At 41.0% G+C, this 16,068-nt stretch overlaps 1 protein-coding gene across 1 annotated transcript in view; it reads left to right on the top strand.

The window, feature by feature from the left end:
* Window positions 1–16,068, top strand: part of TMEFF1 (transmembrane protein with EGF like and two follistatin like domains 1) — a 91,250-nt gene that overhangs the window by 67,078 nt on the left and 8,104 nt on the right. Inside the window, exon 8 of the mRNA XM_043927453.1 lies at window positions 8,853–8,976. Within this exon, the coding sequence (XP_043783388.1) occupies window positions 8,853–8,976 (124 nt within the window). The remainder of the gene's footprint in view (window positions 1–8,852; window positions 8,977–16,068) is intronic.

The raw sequence follows: 16,068 nt of genomic DNA, 5'->3' as shown, positions 1-16,068 counted from the left end.
CATGTCCTGGTTGTTAGCAGCGATTCCTGGTGCTTTATTTGGGTGGAACATGGATGGACCAAGACAGAGTCAGTGAAACTTGGCTTTGCAGATAAGCCATCTGGAATCTTACCACATCATCACTTAGAACCATACTCTCCTTTGTATTTGAAAACACTGCCGCTGGTGGCAAATTGGTTTCTGAATGCCTCTGTAGGGTGGAAGGCACTGCTGGGTGTCTGAGCTTTTTATATGGTGTGTGTGCGCGTGCACACACATGCACACATTGTTCAGAGACTCGCAGTTGCAGCTGTTATTCATGGAGCCTGTCACCACTTGCCTGAGGGCATTGTTTGTACAGGACGGTGCCTGGTTCTTGCTGTGCAAGGCTGCATCTCTGCTCTGGTTTCCGAAACTGTGCTTCATTATATCTGTAAAGCCTTTTAATCTTTCCTTTTTGAAGTTATCTAATTTACGTGGCCTGGAGAGCAAGTGCTTGAACATTCCACTTTTGTCTGTTCCCCACCCACTTCCCAGGGTAGCTTGGTGAAGTCATGTGATGGTTAAGAGCTTGTGCTCTGAAGTCAGACTTGGTCCATGCTAAAAGGCAGTGTGGCCTGATTTCTCTGAGCCTCAGTGATCACATCTGTGAAGCAGGGGCAGTAATACCTACTGCCTAGGATTACTTTGAGCGTTAAATGCTGTCAGTAAATTCTTTATCGATGTTATTATGGTGCTTTTTCCTAATTGCATTGTTAGGAGCCTGGCTGTGCTAAATGTTCTTACCATTGCTAAGTCTGCCTGCCCACTATGTTTAATGTGGCTCATGAGTGACGGTAGGCTGTTCATCCTTTCAACAATTTTTAATCAAGTATGCTACTGTGTGCCAGTTGCTGTCAGATATTTAATCCTTATCACAATCATGTTACCATCGTTTTGCAGATGAAGAAGCTGAAACTGTGGGAGTTTGTGGCTCATGTGGAATGGAAGAGCAGCGACCAGAATTCAGACTTCCTGACCCTAAGCCCTGGTGCTCTTTCTTCTTCATGACAACTATTCCAGAATTCTGTTCTCTTGCATGCTGTCTTCAATTTTCTTCATAATATTTAATCTACTCTCAGCTACCACCTTGGTGAACACTTACACTCTAGCTTTACTCTTTCTCTAAGAACTAGTTTCATATATTCAGCTACCTGTGGGTCTTTATACCTACATTTAGCTGTATTGCCTTTGCCTGAACTTCCAGGAACTACTGTCTTGCCTGGGACATGATAGGTGCTTAATAAATACCTTTTGGAGGACTGGAGATCTCAATTTGAACTCAGTTTACTACATTCTCTCTTCTGAGCCTCCTGTCATTAGGCTCATAAAGAGCTTTTCTTTTAGTTTTTGAAGTGGTGAAATATATATAACAACACCACGTGCTATCTTAACCATTTTTTAAGTGTACGGGTCTGGTGGTATTTGATAAATTCTTGATGTTGTGCCACCATCACAGCATCCATCTCTCGAAATCTTTTCATCCTGTGAAACTGGAGCTATAGCCATTAAGCAATAACTCTTCATTTCCCCCTCCCCTCTGCCCTTATAACCACCATTCTGCTGATAGTTGCTATAATTTTGACTCTTCTACATAACTCATACAAGTAGAAATTATACAGTATTTGTCTTTTTGTCACTGGCTTCAGTTAACATAATGTCCTCAAGGTTTGTTTGTGTCATAGCATATGTTGGAATTAGTTTCCTTCCTTTTTAAGGCTGAATGTTTCCTAGTGTGTAGACTATTCCCTACAACTCGTCCATTTTGTTTATGCATTAATGGACACTTGGGTCGCTTCCATGTTTTAGCTGTTGTGAGTAGTGCTGCCGGGAGTAAAGGTATATAGCTGTCTCTGGGAGACCTTGCTTTCCATTTTTGGGAGGAGTATATACCCAGATGGATCGTATGGTATATCTACTTTTAATTTTCTGAGGAAGCTCCATACAGTTTTGCCTAGTGGCCATACTGTTGCACATTCTCACCAGCCATGCCCAAAGGTTACCACTTCTTCTTACCATTGCCAATACTTGTTATTTTCTGGTGTGGGGATAGTAGTCATCCTTTTGGGTGTAAGGTGCTATCTTGTTTTGATTTGTATTTCCTGAGTGATGAATGGCTGCTCAGGTGGCACAGTGGTAAAGAATCTGCCTACCAATGCAGGAGACGCAAGAGAGGTGGGTTAGATCCCTGGGTTGGGAAGATCCCCTGCAGAAGGAAATGGCAACCCACTCCAGTATTCTTGCCTGCAAAATCCCATAGACAGAGGGTCCTGGCAGGCTACAGTCCATGGAGTTGCAAAGAGTCCGACACGACTGAGTACGGATGCATGATGCAATCATTAATGATGTTGAACATATTTTCATGTGTTTATCGACATTTTGTTGATTCTTTTTGAAGTAAAATTGTTTTACACAATTCTGTATTGAGCCATCTTTTTAGCAAAGAGGACAGTTCTGTTCTATTAAACACTTAAATGTTAGTGGGTTGGTTGTTGGCAAACTATATAAATGGTAAAACTAGGGAAGTTTGATATTAAGAAAAAAATCAGTGGGCAGTGAGGGAGGTGGTGAACAGACATGGGGAAATCCACACAAAGATAATGAAAGAGAGATTTCATTCAACATAAAGAAAACTTGATAATAATGGAATTAACTATATTATATTGAAGAATATAAAGAATAGCAAGGAGAGATAAGAAAGTCTGCCTCAGCCATCAGTGCAAAGAAATAGAGGAAACAATAGAATGGGAAAAACTAGAGATCTCTTCAAGAAAATTAGAGATACCAAGGGAACATTTCATGCCACGATGGGCACAATAAAGGACAGAAATCGTATGGACCTAACAGAAGCAGAAGATACTAAGAAGAAGTGGCAAGAATACACAGAAGAACTATACAAAAAAGATCTTCATGATAACCACGATGGTGTGTTCACTCACCTAGAACAAGACATCCTGGAACGTGAAGTTAAGTGGGCCTTAGGAAGCATCATTACGAACAAAGCTAGTGGAGGTGATGGAATTCCAGTTGAGCTATTTCAGATCTTGAAAGATGATGCTGTGAAAGTGCTGAACTCAATATGCCAGCAAATTTGGAAAACTCAGCAGTGGCCACAGGACTAGAAAAGGTCCGTTTTCATTCCAATCCCAAAGAAAGGCAAGGCCAAAGAATGCTCAAACTCCTGCACAATCGCACTCATCTTACACGCTAGTGAAGTAATCCTCAAAATTTTCCAAGCCAGGCTTCAACAGTACATGAACCGTGAATTTGCAGATGTTCAAGCTGGTTTTAGAAAAGGCAGAGGAACCAGAGATCAAATTGCCAACATCTGCTGGGTCATCGAAAAAGCAAGGGAGTTCCAGTAAAACATCTATTTCTGCTTTATTGACTATGCCAAAGCCTGTGACTGTGTGGGTCACAACAAACTGTGGAAAATTCTGAAGGAGATGGGAATACCAGACCACCTGACCTGCCTCTTGAGAAATCTGTACCCATGTCAGGAAGCAACAGTTAGAACCGGACATGGAACAACAGACTGGTTCCATATAGGAAAAGGAGTACGTCAAAGCTGTATACTGTCACCCTGCTTATTTAACTTATATGCAGACTACATCACGAGAAACGCTGGGCTGGATGAAGCACAAGCTGGATTCAAGATTGCTGGGAGAAACATCAATAACCGCAGATATGCAGATGACACCACCCTTATGGCAGAAAGTGAAGAGGAACTAAAGAGCCTCTTGATGAAAGTGAAAGAGGAAAGTGGAAAAGTTGGCTTAAAACTCAACATTCAGAAAACTAAGATCATGGCGTCTGGTCCCATCACTTCATGGCAAATAGATGGGGAAACAATGGAAACAGTGTCAGACTTTATTTTTTTGGGCTCCACAATCATTCCAGATGGTGACTGCAGCCATGAAATTAAAAGACGCTTGCTCCTTGGAAGAGAAGTTTTGCTCAATCTAGATAGCATATTAAAAAGCAGAGATGTTACTTTGCCAACAGAGATCCGTCTAGTCAAAGCTGTGGCTTTTCCAGTAGTTATGTATGGATGTGAGAGTTGCACTATATAGAAAGCTGAATGCCGAAGAATTGATGCTTTTGAACTGTGGTTTTGGAAAGGCTCTTGAGAGTCCCTTGGACTGCAAGGAGATCCAACCAGTCTATCCTAAAGGAAATCAGTCCTGAATATTCACTGGAAGGACCGATGCTGAAGCTGAAACTCCAATCCTTTGGCCACCTGATGCGAAGAGTTGACTCATTTGAAAATACCCTGATGCTGGGAAAGATTGAAGGTGGGAGGAGAAGGGGAAGACAGAGGATGATATGGCTGGATGGCATCACTGACTCAATGGACATGAGTTTGAGTAAACTCCGGGAGTTGGTAATGGACAGGGATGCCTGCCGTGCTCCATTCTATGGGGCTGCAAAGAGTCGGACACGACTGAGTGACTGAACTGAACTGATACTATATTGAGTTCCTTATCTCTGAATGTGTTTAAGTAGAAACAGGATCATGGGGTTGTAACTAAAGAAATTCCTTCGTTAGACCAGTGACCTCCAAAGATCCTTACACATCTGAGTTTCTGGTTTCATTTACTTTCTAAAGCATGTTGACACTGTATTTTTTTTTTCTTTCTGTGTTTCTATTATCTGTTCCTACTGCTGAGCTCAGACTTAACCAGTGCCACAGTTTGGATTGTGTAGTAACCTCTTAATGGTCATCCTATCTTCCTTTTGTCTTCTAATTAATTTCAATAACTTTTTGAGATAATTTACATACTATTAAGTTCACCTGTTTAAATAATGTAATTCAGTGGGTTTTTTTTTTTCTTTTAGTATATTTGCAGGATTGTACTAGCATCACATCATAGTCTAGTTTTAGGTCATTTTCATTACCCTGAAAATAAACCTCACATCTGTGTCACTCCCCATTCCCCCCTGACCATCAGCCGTAGCCCTAGGTAACCACTCTCAGTTAACTTCTTATGTAAAACATGGCTTTGCTTCTGTTGCTTTCCAACTGGGTCCTCCTTGTCTGTATGATTAAGAAAATGTTTCTCACCTGAGGTTTAAATTTTTCCATGCTCTGACTTCAACTTATTTTTCCAACTTTGACTTAAACCCTTGCACAGTCTGAGTGTACAGTTATTGCTAGGTCCACTTACCTCTTGTTCTTGAGAGTGAGAACAGGTGTCTTATACCTGTTTTTTGGTTTCCAGCGTTCGACTATCTGAATCTGTCCATGCTTTGAGACCTAACTTGAGTGCTACCTTCTCTATGAGTCCTTCCCAGGGTTATTCTGCCTAAAGTGAAGTTCTCATTTGAACGTGAACTTCCATAGCACCTAGTATTATAAAACTTTCTTTTGGTGTTTTATTGTATGCTATCATGTGGGACCTCTTCTCTTGTGTTGTTCAGCTTTTTGTGTGTGTATGTTGATGATAAACTTCTTGAGGGCAGGGTCTGTGACCACTTTTCCCTTCCCCCTCTGTAGCTTAGCTGAGCATATGGATGTGCACAGAAATAGTATGTAAGTGTAATGGAATGAATAGTGTTGGCATTGAGCAAAATGCTGAATTTGGACTCTGTGACAGAGATTTCAAAGTCTTAATAGACACGTCCACTTTTATGTGGCTTTGCTTTGTCTAGAGGTTGATACCACATTCTTTCATTAATCATTCAGTGAATGCTATTGGTGTTGTACTCTTTATTCATTTCTTATAACCCATTCCTAATTTTCTTATTGCTATCATGCATCTAAATTCTCTGATCACTTTCAGCTCTGCATTATTTTGCTGTTTTTAGGACTTTCTTATGGTAGGTTAGTACATTACCAGAGGTTTTGTGGACCAGTGTGGTCTGTTTGTTATATACTTTATGCAACTTTATTTCTATTGGTTGGTACCTAACCTCAGTCTCTATAGTCCCATTATTATATATTTCATGGTATGTCACAACCTGAAAATATCATGTTTTGAGAAGTTGCAGGATGATAAGCACTATGGGAGACAGTCGCATTCCTCAAGTCACCTCATGGCTTGATTGCAAAGGTCGAATACTACTCTTGGTTTGAAACCATAGCAAGAACATTACTATGTTCTAAGTGTCAGGAATTATACAGAAATGGACAATACAGGCATCTAGATCCTCAGGGAGTTCATGGTCTCGTGACAGAGACCAATTTAAATACCTAAATAGTTATGACATTGTTGTGAGTATTATAGCACAGAAGTGGGTGCTCAGGATTGTAGCAGCCCAGAAGAAGGCTTGATTTCTTTGCTATAGCGTCATTATGGTTTGGGAGCTGGAGGAGCCCCTGTAAGCCCTTTGAGGACAGGATATATCTTAGCTGTTTTTTTATCCCAGCACCTAGCAGAGCCCCTGGCATATGGAAGGTGATGAATAAATGATAAATGAGTAAGCCACCTATTCTCTGCTATCTAGCATGGTGGCTACTAGCCACATGTGACTGTTGAGTATTTGGAATGTGACCAGTTGGAATTGAGGTGTCCTGTGTGAAGTGCTCTCCAGATTTTGTAGACCTATTTAAGAAAAAGGAATATAAACTATCATAATTTATCTGAATATATGTTTAAATGCTATTTATTTGATATATTAGGTTAAATAAAATATATGATTAAAATTATCTTATTTACTTTTTGAAAATATGACTACTAGAAAATAAAAGATTATGTCCTGTGTTATACATCTTTTTTATCATCAGCATTTTGTTTGGTTTATTAAAAAAAATTATTTATTTATTTTTGGCTACGCTGGTCTTCATTTCCCCTCACGGGCTTTCTCTAGTTGTGGTGGGCTGGCTTCTCACTGCAGTGGCCTCTCTTGTTTTGGAGCACTGGCTCTGGGGTGCATAGGCATCAGTAGTTGTGGTGCTCACCTCAGCATGTGGAATATTCCTGAACCAGGGATTGAACATATGCATTGGCAAGCGGATTCTTAACACTGGACCACCAGGGAAGACCACTCTATTATACTACTGATAGACTTTGCTGATCTCATTCAGCTCTCTTAGAAGAAATTATTTGATTTAAGGTTACACAAAATAGCAGAGATACCCTTAAAATTGAGATCTTCTCTGTTGGATTTCTCCTTAGTTTAATTCTCTTTCTGTGCATAAATTTGCACATTGTAAATACATAAAATTTGAGGTAAAGTGGCATGAATTTGGTCTTGTTAAGGATGACATACCCTCTTGGCTGTAGTTACACTATCTTTGAACTTAATAATCATTAAGATTAATAGTCAAAAAGATTCTCCTTTCATGTGTAAATTTTTATCTCCAGAAAAACCTGCATTTTCAGTTCTCAGTTTTTTCACACTTGGTACACCTGTTCCCAGTTCTCCCTTCCTTATTGGTATCTATATATACACAGTCTTTTATTGCATTCCTTCTTAGTTTGTTTCTATTAATAATTATTCAGATTATATTAACACTTTGTGTATATTTGGGGGAGATAAGTCTTGGCTGGTGCATAATGTGTTACATAGAGAGCTGGTGGGTTTAGTGGCCTGTACATGCATTAATTATCTCACATAATACAGTTGTGAGAACTCAGGCTTAGAGAGGGTGGTATGCTCAAGGTCACATGAGATTATTATTAGTAAGACTCTGTAATTCACAGAATAATACACAGAATCTGTAAGCTGGAATTTTATAAAATGGCAGGAAGCTTGGGAGTTTTTCCTATACATGGACAGGCCTGTAAACATTGGGGAACTCTGTTTTCATAGAGCTGAGGACTAATGTATTAGGTAAATGCCATAAAAAAAGTAAAAAAAAAATTCATCCTAGCTTGTGCGAATATGTAAATGAGTATGTGCATATGTAAGTGTATGGAGTTAATAAAGGACAGGGAAGCCTGGCATGCTGCAGTTCGTGGGGTCACAAAGAGTCTAACACGACTTAGCAACTAAACGACAAGTATATGGGAAAAAGAGACATAGGATTAGAGAATGAATTAATGAAAGAATATCGTTGCTTTTGAAGACTAGATCCCCATGCCTTCTTCTTTCCTGCCCTTTTCTGACTTTGCTTCCTGACTCTTCCGTTTTTGGTAGTGGAATTACTTACCACCCTTCTGTTTTCTTCAGTCCAACCCAGTTCAGTTCAAGTCAGTATACCTAAGTCCAAACACATACTCATTAACATGTTTACAATGGTTCTCTTTGGATAGAGAGATTTGGGGTGGTTTTAAATTTCTTTTTTATTTGTCCTCTGTATCATTTGAATTTTTTTTTTTTTTACAGAAACATATACTAAGAAAAGCAATTTAAAAAGAACAGAAACTATTTTCACTTGGGAAAAAATCAATATGCTTGATAGTTTTCATGCCAAAGTAAACCTTTCACCCTAAAATTTCAGAATCTCACACTTGTTCTCTGCCTTACCAGTGTCCTTTGGCCTCAATTTCATAGCCTCAAGGTGAATGGCTAGAGTAAGTCAGTTCCCCAAAAGCCAGTGCTACATACCCCACCTCTCTGTCATGGAGGTGAGATTTCTTCTGGAAGTAATATTTATTTTTATAGCAAAGGTGTTGAGTTTTTTTTTTTTTTCTGATTGTTTTTACACAGCAGTCGCTCACAGTGGTCACATCCTGCAAATATTTTTAAATGCTTTGAATCTAAACAGTCTACTGCTGTGTTTGTGGCATAATGAGACCTTGGTTCTTGTCCAGCCTCCTATCTGATAAATTTCCTTCCCAAATTACCCAGCAAGGGGTGAATTTATTTGTTATCTTAGAACCTTTGAAAAGTCCATGTTTTTCAATTTGCTTTTCATTATTTATTGACCTGGTTTATGTTCTTTTAAGATGCTAGTGATCAAAGGGAAGATGTTTATGTTGGAAACCACATGCCTTGCCCTGAAAACCTCAATGGTTACTGCATCCATGGAAAATGTGAATTCATTTATTCTACTCAGAAGGCTTCTTGTAGGTAAGTCAAGAGTACCTCCAGATCAGAGGTGAGACCTTTTTTCCATCTTTGGTCACTGCTCTGTAGCAGGCAATGAAATGTGGACTAAAAATATCACTAAAAGGTAGTATTTATTTGCAGTTGAGTTAAAAAAAAAATACATTAGCAGCATCATTTGGAAAAAGCTGGCAAGTAATATGCAAAAAAAACCCACAGATGTTTATTAGGGTTTTGAGATAGGCTTAACCTGTTTAATATTATGCTATGTATTTTTTAATGTAGAACTATACCATAGACCAACATTATTTTGATTTTTAGGCAGTCTGTCACAGTGGTTTGACGGACTAGAGAGTGTGTTAAGAACTGAGAACGTTCTTAAAATAAACTTCATGGTCAAGTTTCAAATGAAGTTTATAATACATTTCTCAAAATAAGGGGATGGGGACTAGAATCAGGTGTAATGTGAGGGATGGAGACAGAAAGGTTGTGATTCAACTTCAACTGTGTGATTCCAGAGAGGCTATGTAAATAGAGCTGAGACAAAACTAGATCTCGGATTTCCTGATACCCTGTGTTTGTGGCGTAATGAGACCTCGGTTCTTGTCCAGCCTCCTGGCTGATAAATTTCCTTCCTTCATTTCCTTCACCCTCGTGGCCTTGGTGCTTTTGCTATTCCGTGTCTGTACTGATAACACTTCTTGCTGCTGCTTCTGGGAGCTTGTCTTCCAGCTCAGGTTGGTCTAGTTGTCAGGGGAGTGTTTGCAAACACAGGGCGATTGCTCACTCCTGCCCCCTGCAGTTTGACCAGTGAATCTTTCTCTCAAGAAGAAAAAGAAAGCTTGTGACATCACGTCTCCTGGTTTCTCTGTTTCTTTAACTCCATTCCCCTGACTTCTCCCCAACCCCGTTCCCTCTCATTCTCCTCCTACTTAAAAAATAAAACAAAACACTGTAAACTGTTTTAATGGTCATTAAGAGTTCTTTGTTAAGCTTTAGCTTCCTTCTATTTGAATGATTTCCTTTTCTTTGAAGGAGCTAATACCAGCCTTACCCCCCACCCTACCCCTTTGCCTGTACATTAAAAAAAAATAATAATAATACAGCCATGCAAGGGAGAACAAAAAATCATATAGTGGATTCCTTATGCTTGTCTCATAGTGACATACATACCTCAATAGATGTTCAGATCATGTTGTCCTCTGAGCGTGGGGTGTCTTTTAAGATACCTAAAAGGGAGGGATAAGAGAGATTGGTGTCCAAGCCTCATGAACCTATTTGCAGGGCAGCAATGGAGAGGCGGACATAGAGAACAGACCTGTGGACACAGTGGGGGAAGGTGAGGATGGGATGCATTGAGAGAATAGCATGGAAACATATACATTACCATGTGTGAAATAGATAGCAAGGGGAAGTTTGCTGGGCGACACAGGGAGCCCAACCCAGTGCTCTGTGACAGCCTAGAGGGGTGGGATGGAAAGGGAGACGGGAGGAGGGGTAGAGGGGTTCAGGAGGGAGGGGACATATGGATACCTGTGGCTGATGCATGTTGATGTATGGCAGAGGCCAACACAACATTGTAAAGCAGTTATCCTCCAATTGAAAAAAATGATAATGGTTCTTATTTCCTAGTGTTGTTAATATATGCAAAGTACTTACCACAGTGCTTGTTGCACAATGTGTATTTAATAAATAGCAATGGATATTGAAATTGACAATATTGATACTATTGGGCTACACGCACTGTTAGGTTAGGGACTCTGTTTTGCTAACCATTGTCTCCCCAGTGCCTGGCATAGGGCCTCTCCCAGTAGCTACACAGTGAATATTTTTTGAATGACATGTGATGGTGGCCAGCTTTTTCCTCTTCTTTAGACCAGAGGTGTTTCTTAAATGCTACAGAATCTCTTTTCTGCATATTGTAACTCCAAAAAGCAGTTGATCTTTGTCTTCTGTCTAAGCATCTACAGTGTCCACAAGAACCAGGCCTTGGCATCACATGGATTTCTACTGGTCGGTGTATTTGTTTAGTAGCAGTAAACAGGCAGGGATGAACACCCTTTAGCCACAGTCCTGTTATTAGGTTAAAATCTTTTAGCATTATATCACCATTGCTTTGTTTATTTATTGCATTTGTTGTTGTTCAGTCACTACTCCGTGTCTGACTCTGCCTACTTTGTACCAAATCCTACATGGCCCTGGGGTCTCAAGTTCAAATATGACAGAGATCCAACCTTCAAAAAAACTTACAGTCTGGTGGCAGCAACTGATAAATAATAATTTAAATGTAATACTGTATGAAAAATGCTATCATACATAGATATACATGAGATGATTTGACACTTCAAGAAAGCTCTTCAACCTTAAGTGGGAGGAGGGGCAGGCCTTATGGGGACATTTGTGCCATACCAGGAGATTGTCCTTTAATTAATTAATTAATTAATTTGGCCACACTGCATGGCTTGTGAGATCTTAGTTCCCCAACCAGAGATGGAACCCAGGCCCATACAGGAGGCACAGAGTCCTAACCACTGGACCTCCAGGGAATTCCCATGTCCTTTATTTTAAAGACAGAAACCATTTAAGGAATTAAATGAGAAAGATACGGGCAGATCTGAAAGCCATCCAGGTAGCTAGGTGAAAAACAGATTAGAAGCCTGAAGGTTAGGAGCCTATTAGTGAGGAGCGAGAGCCTGGACCAGGTAAAGGTCTCACAGGGGGACTGAGATGAGGACTGAGTTGTAGAGAGAAAATAGGTGGTGACTCCAGAGGTTTTGGTGACTGGTTGGGTATGAGGATGGGCATGTGGGAATTGGTGGAGGGTCATGGGAAGGAAGAGTCAAGAGAGTCTGCTGGGTTTCTAGCTGATACAGAATTGAGGAGGGAAAGGAAATAGGGGGAGGGGAATGGAGGTTGGGGGGTCGTGATGTACTGAGCTTAATAATGCTTGATCTCAAGTGTCTGTGGGGCATCCATTTATCTAGTAGGCTCCTGGGTATCTGTGGTTTTGGAATTCATGAGACAGGTGCACTTTGAAGATGTGTTTGGGAATCATTCCATCAAGCGTTGTTGTTCAGTCGCTTAGTCGTGTCCGACTCTTTGCAACCCCATGGACTGTAGCACGCCAGGCTTCCCTGTCCTTCACCATCTCCCAGAGCTTGCTCAAACTCTCGTGTCCATTGAGTTGGTGATGCCATCCAACTGTCTCATCCTCTGTCATCCCCTTCTCCTCCTGCCTTCAGTCTTTCCCAGCATCAGGGTCTTTTCTAGTGAGTCAACTCTTCTCATCAGGTGGCCAACATATTGGAGCATCAGCTTCAGCATCAGTCCCTCCAATGAACATTCAGGATTGATTTCCTTTAGGACTGACTGGTTTGATCTCCTTGCAGTCCAAGGGAATCTCAAGAGTCTTCCCCAACACCAGAGTTCAGAAGCATCAATTCTTTGGCGCTCAGCCTTCTTTATGGTCCAACTCTCATCCGTACATGACTGCTGGAAGAAACCATAGCTTTGACTATATGGGCCTTTGTTGGCAGAGGTCTTTAGCGTATCCCATCTAATTCCTACAGCAGTCCTTCCACCCACTGGGCCTCCAGTTGATTAATCTCTCACCTTTTCAGTACACATCCTCATTGCCTCCTTCCTCAGCTGAATTCTGTGGTCAATCCTTGTAGTCCCTCCCTTGCTTCATCATACACGCACTTGACACAACTATAATCCTGGTTCGTTCCAGCCTCCCGCCTGCTGCGTACCTACACCCATCAGGCTTTAACTGGTCTTCTGCACCTTTATACTCAGTGGGCCCTGCATGCTGCCGGCAGTCACTCTATAGCTGCGGTCCTTCATCCTCCTCTCCTAGATAAAATGACTGCTTTTACCATCCACCCTCTCTTCAGACTGTCAGCACCTCCTCTCATCCTCACTCTCAGTTAATGATCTTGTTTCCAAGTTCAGTGAGAAAACTGAAGGAGTATGAGGAGAACATTCACAGGCTTTTTACTATCACTGCCAGCAGTGCTCCCCATTTTTCTTCTTACCATATATTGTTTTATTCATATATTTTTATACATTTATAAGTTACTTTTTATTTCTTTTATCTTGAAAGGCATTTCTCATTGTCACGTCTCCCAGCTACGGTCCCATTTCTGTCCTTTCCTTTGTAGAAGAACTGGAAGTCTGTAGTCTGTCTGCAGTTTCTTACTTCCTATCTCATGAATTCACCCCAGTGAGCTTTTGCTCCCCAGCGCTTCACTGAGCCTGTTCTTGTTGCTAAATTCATCAGTCAGTTCCTCAGTCTCAAATGACTTTTTGAATGATCAGTGGCATCCAACCTCCTGCATGACAGACCTTCTTCGCTTGGTTAAGGGATTACGCTCTCCTCGTTTTCTCCTTCCTCATTGGCTGCTTGCTTCTCTTTCAGCCCTCTTGCCTGGCTCCTCTTTTGCTTCCCAGTCTCTCAATGTTGGCGTGCTGCCAGGGTCCAGCCCTGGTCCTCTTCCTCAGTGACTCTGGCCAGCATCAGGGCTTTGCATGATGTATGCTGATGACCCCCAGGCCACTCTCTCAACTTGGGACTCTCCCCCACTGCCCTTTTTCACACGAGCATCTGACACCTTAAGCTCAATAGAACCTAAGCTGATCTCCGGATCTGCCCTCCCTCTCCTAAACCTGTTCTGCCTCTACCTTCTCCATCTCAGTTGATGCTGACGCCATCTTTTCTTTGGTGTAGACAAAACACCTCTGAGATGCCTTTGACTTGTCCCTCTATCATACTAGACCTTTAGTCATTTCAGGTGTCCTGTTAGCTCTGTTTCAGAATAGATCCAGCATTTGGTTACTTCGCATCGTCACTGCTACTCCTAGTCCAGGCACCATTTTCCCCTCCGGCATTATGCATTAGCCTTCCTGATTGTATCCTAAATAGTCCATATTCAGCACAGCAGCCAGGGGAGACTTTAAAATTAAAGTCAGCTCTTGTCTTTCCTTCGCTGATGCCCTTCCGGCGGCTCCGCCGTCTCCTGAGTGAGGAGCCCTTGGCAGGCGGGCCCCTTCACGTCTCTGTGTCAGTCCTCTCCTTCCCTTTGGCTGGCCTGTTCCAGCCACACTTGCTTGGACACACCGTGCACTCATGCACACAGCTCAGGGCCTTTGCACTGGTTCTTCTTTTGCCTGTTATGCTCTCCTCACGCTTGTCCACACAGCAGACTCCCTGGCCCCCTTCACATCTTTACTCACTTGTCTCTTCCTGAAGCTTGCCTTGACCATCTTCCTTAAAGTTGCAGGGCTCCCTTCCTGGCCCATATCTGGCACTCATAATACCCCTTAATTCTTTCTCTTTGTTCTCTTTTAATTCTGCATTCTAACATAACCATTTAATTTGCTTATCGTGTTTATTGACCCTCCCTCCCCTACTAGAGGATAAACAGGCCAGGGATCTTTGTTCCCTGATGTATCCCAAATGCCCACCTCAGTACTTGGCACATGTGCTCAGTAAGTAGGTTAAAGGTATGAGTGAATGAGTCAGCCCATGAGGCTGTGGGCATGATGAGATTACCATGGAGGGTGTGGACATGAAAGAACAGGCAAGAGAGAACCAGATGCCTGGATGTGCCTTCAATCAGCCACAGAGGAAGTGGTGCTAACCTGGAATTTAATACTCCAGGTATTTGGAGAGTATAACCCAATAGTCAGGTGCAGGAATGATGTCCAGGGGGAACTGCATGAGTGAAACATGGTCTATACATTCTTTTTGATACTCTGATCTTTAATTTTTGAATTAAGCTTAATAGTCAACTGCGTATCTAGGACATTGTTATAGCTCCCTGTGGAACTATTTTTATTTCACTGAGCTTTGACTTTGGGCTGTTAGCCTGCCATGAAGTATATTCTTTTAAAAAATCCTATGAGACTTCATTATATTGTTGAATTTATTATAGCTGTATTGTTGAGGATGATGCTGTCTGGATGAGAAAGTACCCTTTCTGGGGATGGGGGGCCAGGCTGTGTCACTTGTGGAGTTCTTAGTTTCCTGACCAGGGGTTGAACTCAGGCCAGCGAAAGCCCCGAGTCTTAACTACTGGACTGCAAGGAAATTCCCGGAAAGTACCCTCTTCATATGAGGACTTATGAGATAAAGTTCCCTTAAATTTAATAAAAATAGCAACTGATTTGTTTTTTTAAAATGAAATATAGTTGATTTACAATATTAGTTTCAAGTACACAACATAGTGATTCAGTATTTTTATAGATTATACTCCACTAAAAGTTGTTACAAAATAATGGCTATAATTCTCTGTACAGTATACTTGTTGTGTGTCTATTTTATATATAGTAGCTGGTCTCTCTTAATCCTGTACCCCTATCTCGCTCTTCTTCCCGTCTGTCTCCCCACTGGTAACCACTATTTGTTTCCTATGTCTGTGAATTTGTTTCTTTTTTGCTATATACATTCTTTGTTTTGATTTTTAGATTTCACAAAAAAGTGGTAGTATACAATATTTGTCTGACATTTTGCTAAGCGTAATATTCTCTAGGTCCATCTATGTTGCTGCAGATGGCAGAATTTCATTATTTTTTATTGCTGAGGAATATTCCATTGTGTATATGTGTGTTTATCCATTTGTCTGTTAGTGGACACTTGGGTTTCTTCCGTAACTCAGCTATTGTAAATGATGCTGCCCTGAACATTGGGATGTATGTATCTTTTCAAGTTTGTGTTTTTGTTTTTTCTATATGCCCAGGAGTGGAATTTCTGGGTCATTTGGTAGATCTGTTTTCAGTTTTTTGAGGAATCTTACTGGTTTCCATAGCGACTACACCAGTTTACATTCCAACAGTAGTAGTATACAAGGGTTCCCTTTTGTCCACATTCTTGCCAGCATTTGTGATTTGTGAACTTTTTGATGATAACTATTCTGACAGCTATGAGGAGATATCTTAGTAAAATGTTGAGCATCTTTTCATTAGCCATCTCTGTATGTATTCTTTGAAAAAGAAATGTCTATTCAGGTCTTCTGCCTATTTTTTGTTTGGGTGGTTTTTTTGATATTGAGTTATATGAGCTGTTTATATATTTTGGATATTAACTGCTTATCGGTAATATCATTTGCAAATATT

The sequence above is a fragment of the Cervus elaphus genome, chromosome 16 (assembly GCF_910594005.1).
Source record: "Cervus elaphus chromosome 16, mCerEla1.1, whole genome shotgun sequence".
Taxonomy (NCBI): domain Eukaryota; kingdom Metazoa; phylum Chordata; class Mammalia; order Artiodactyla; family Cervidae; genus Cervus; species Cervus elaphus.
This window is presented reverse-complemented; position numbering and strand designations above follow the sequence as displayed.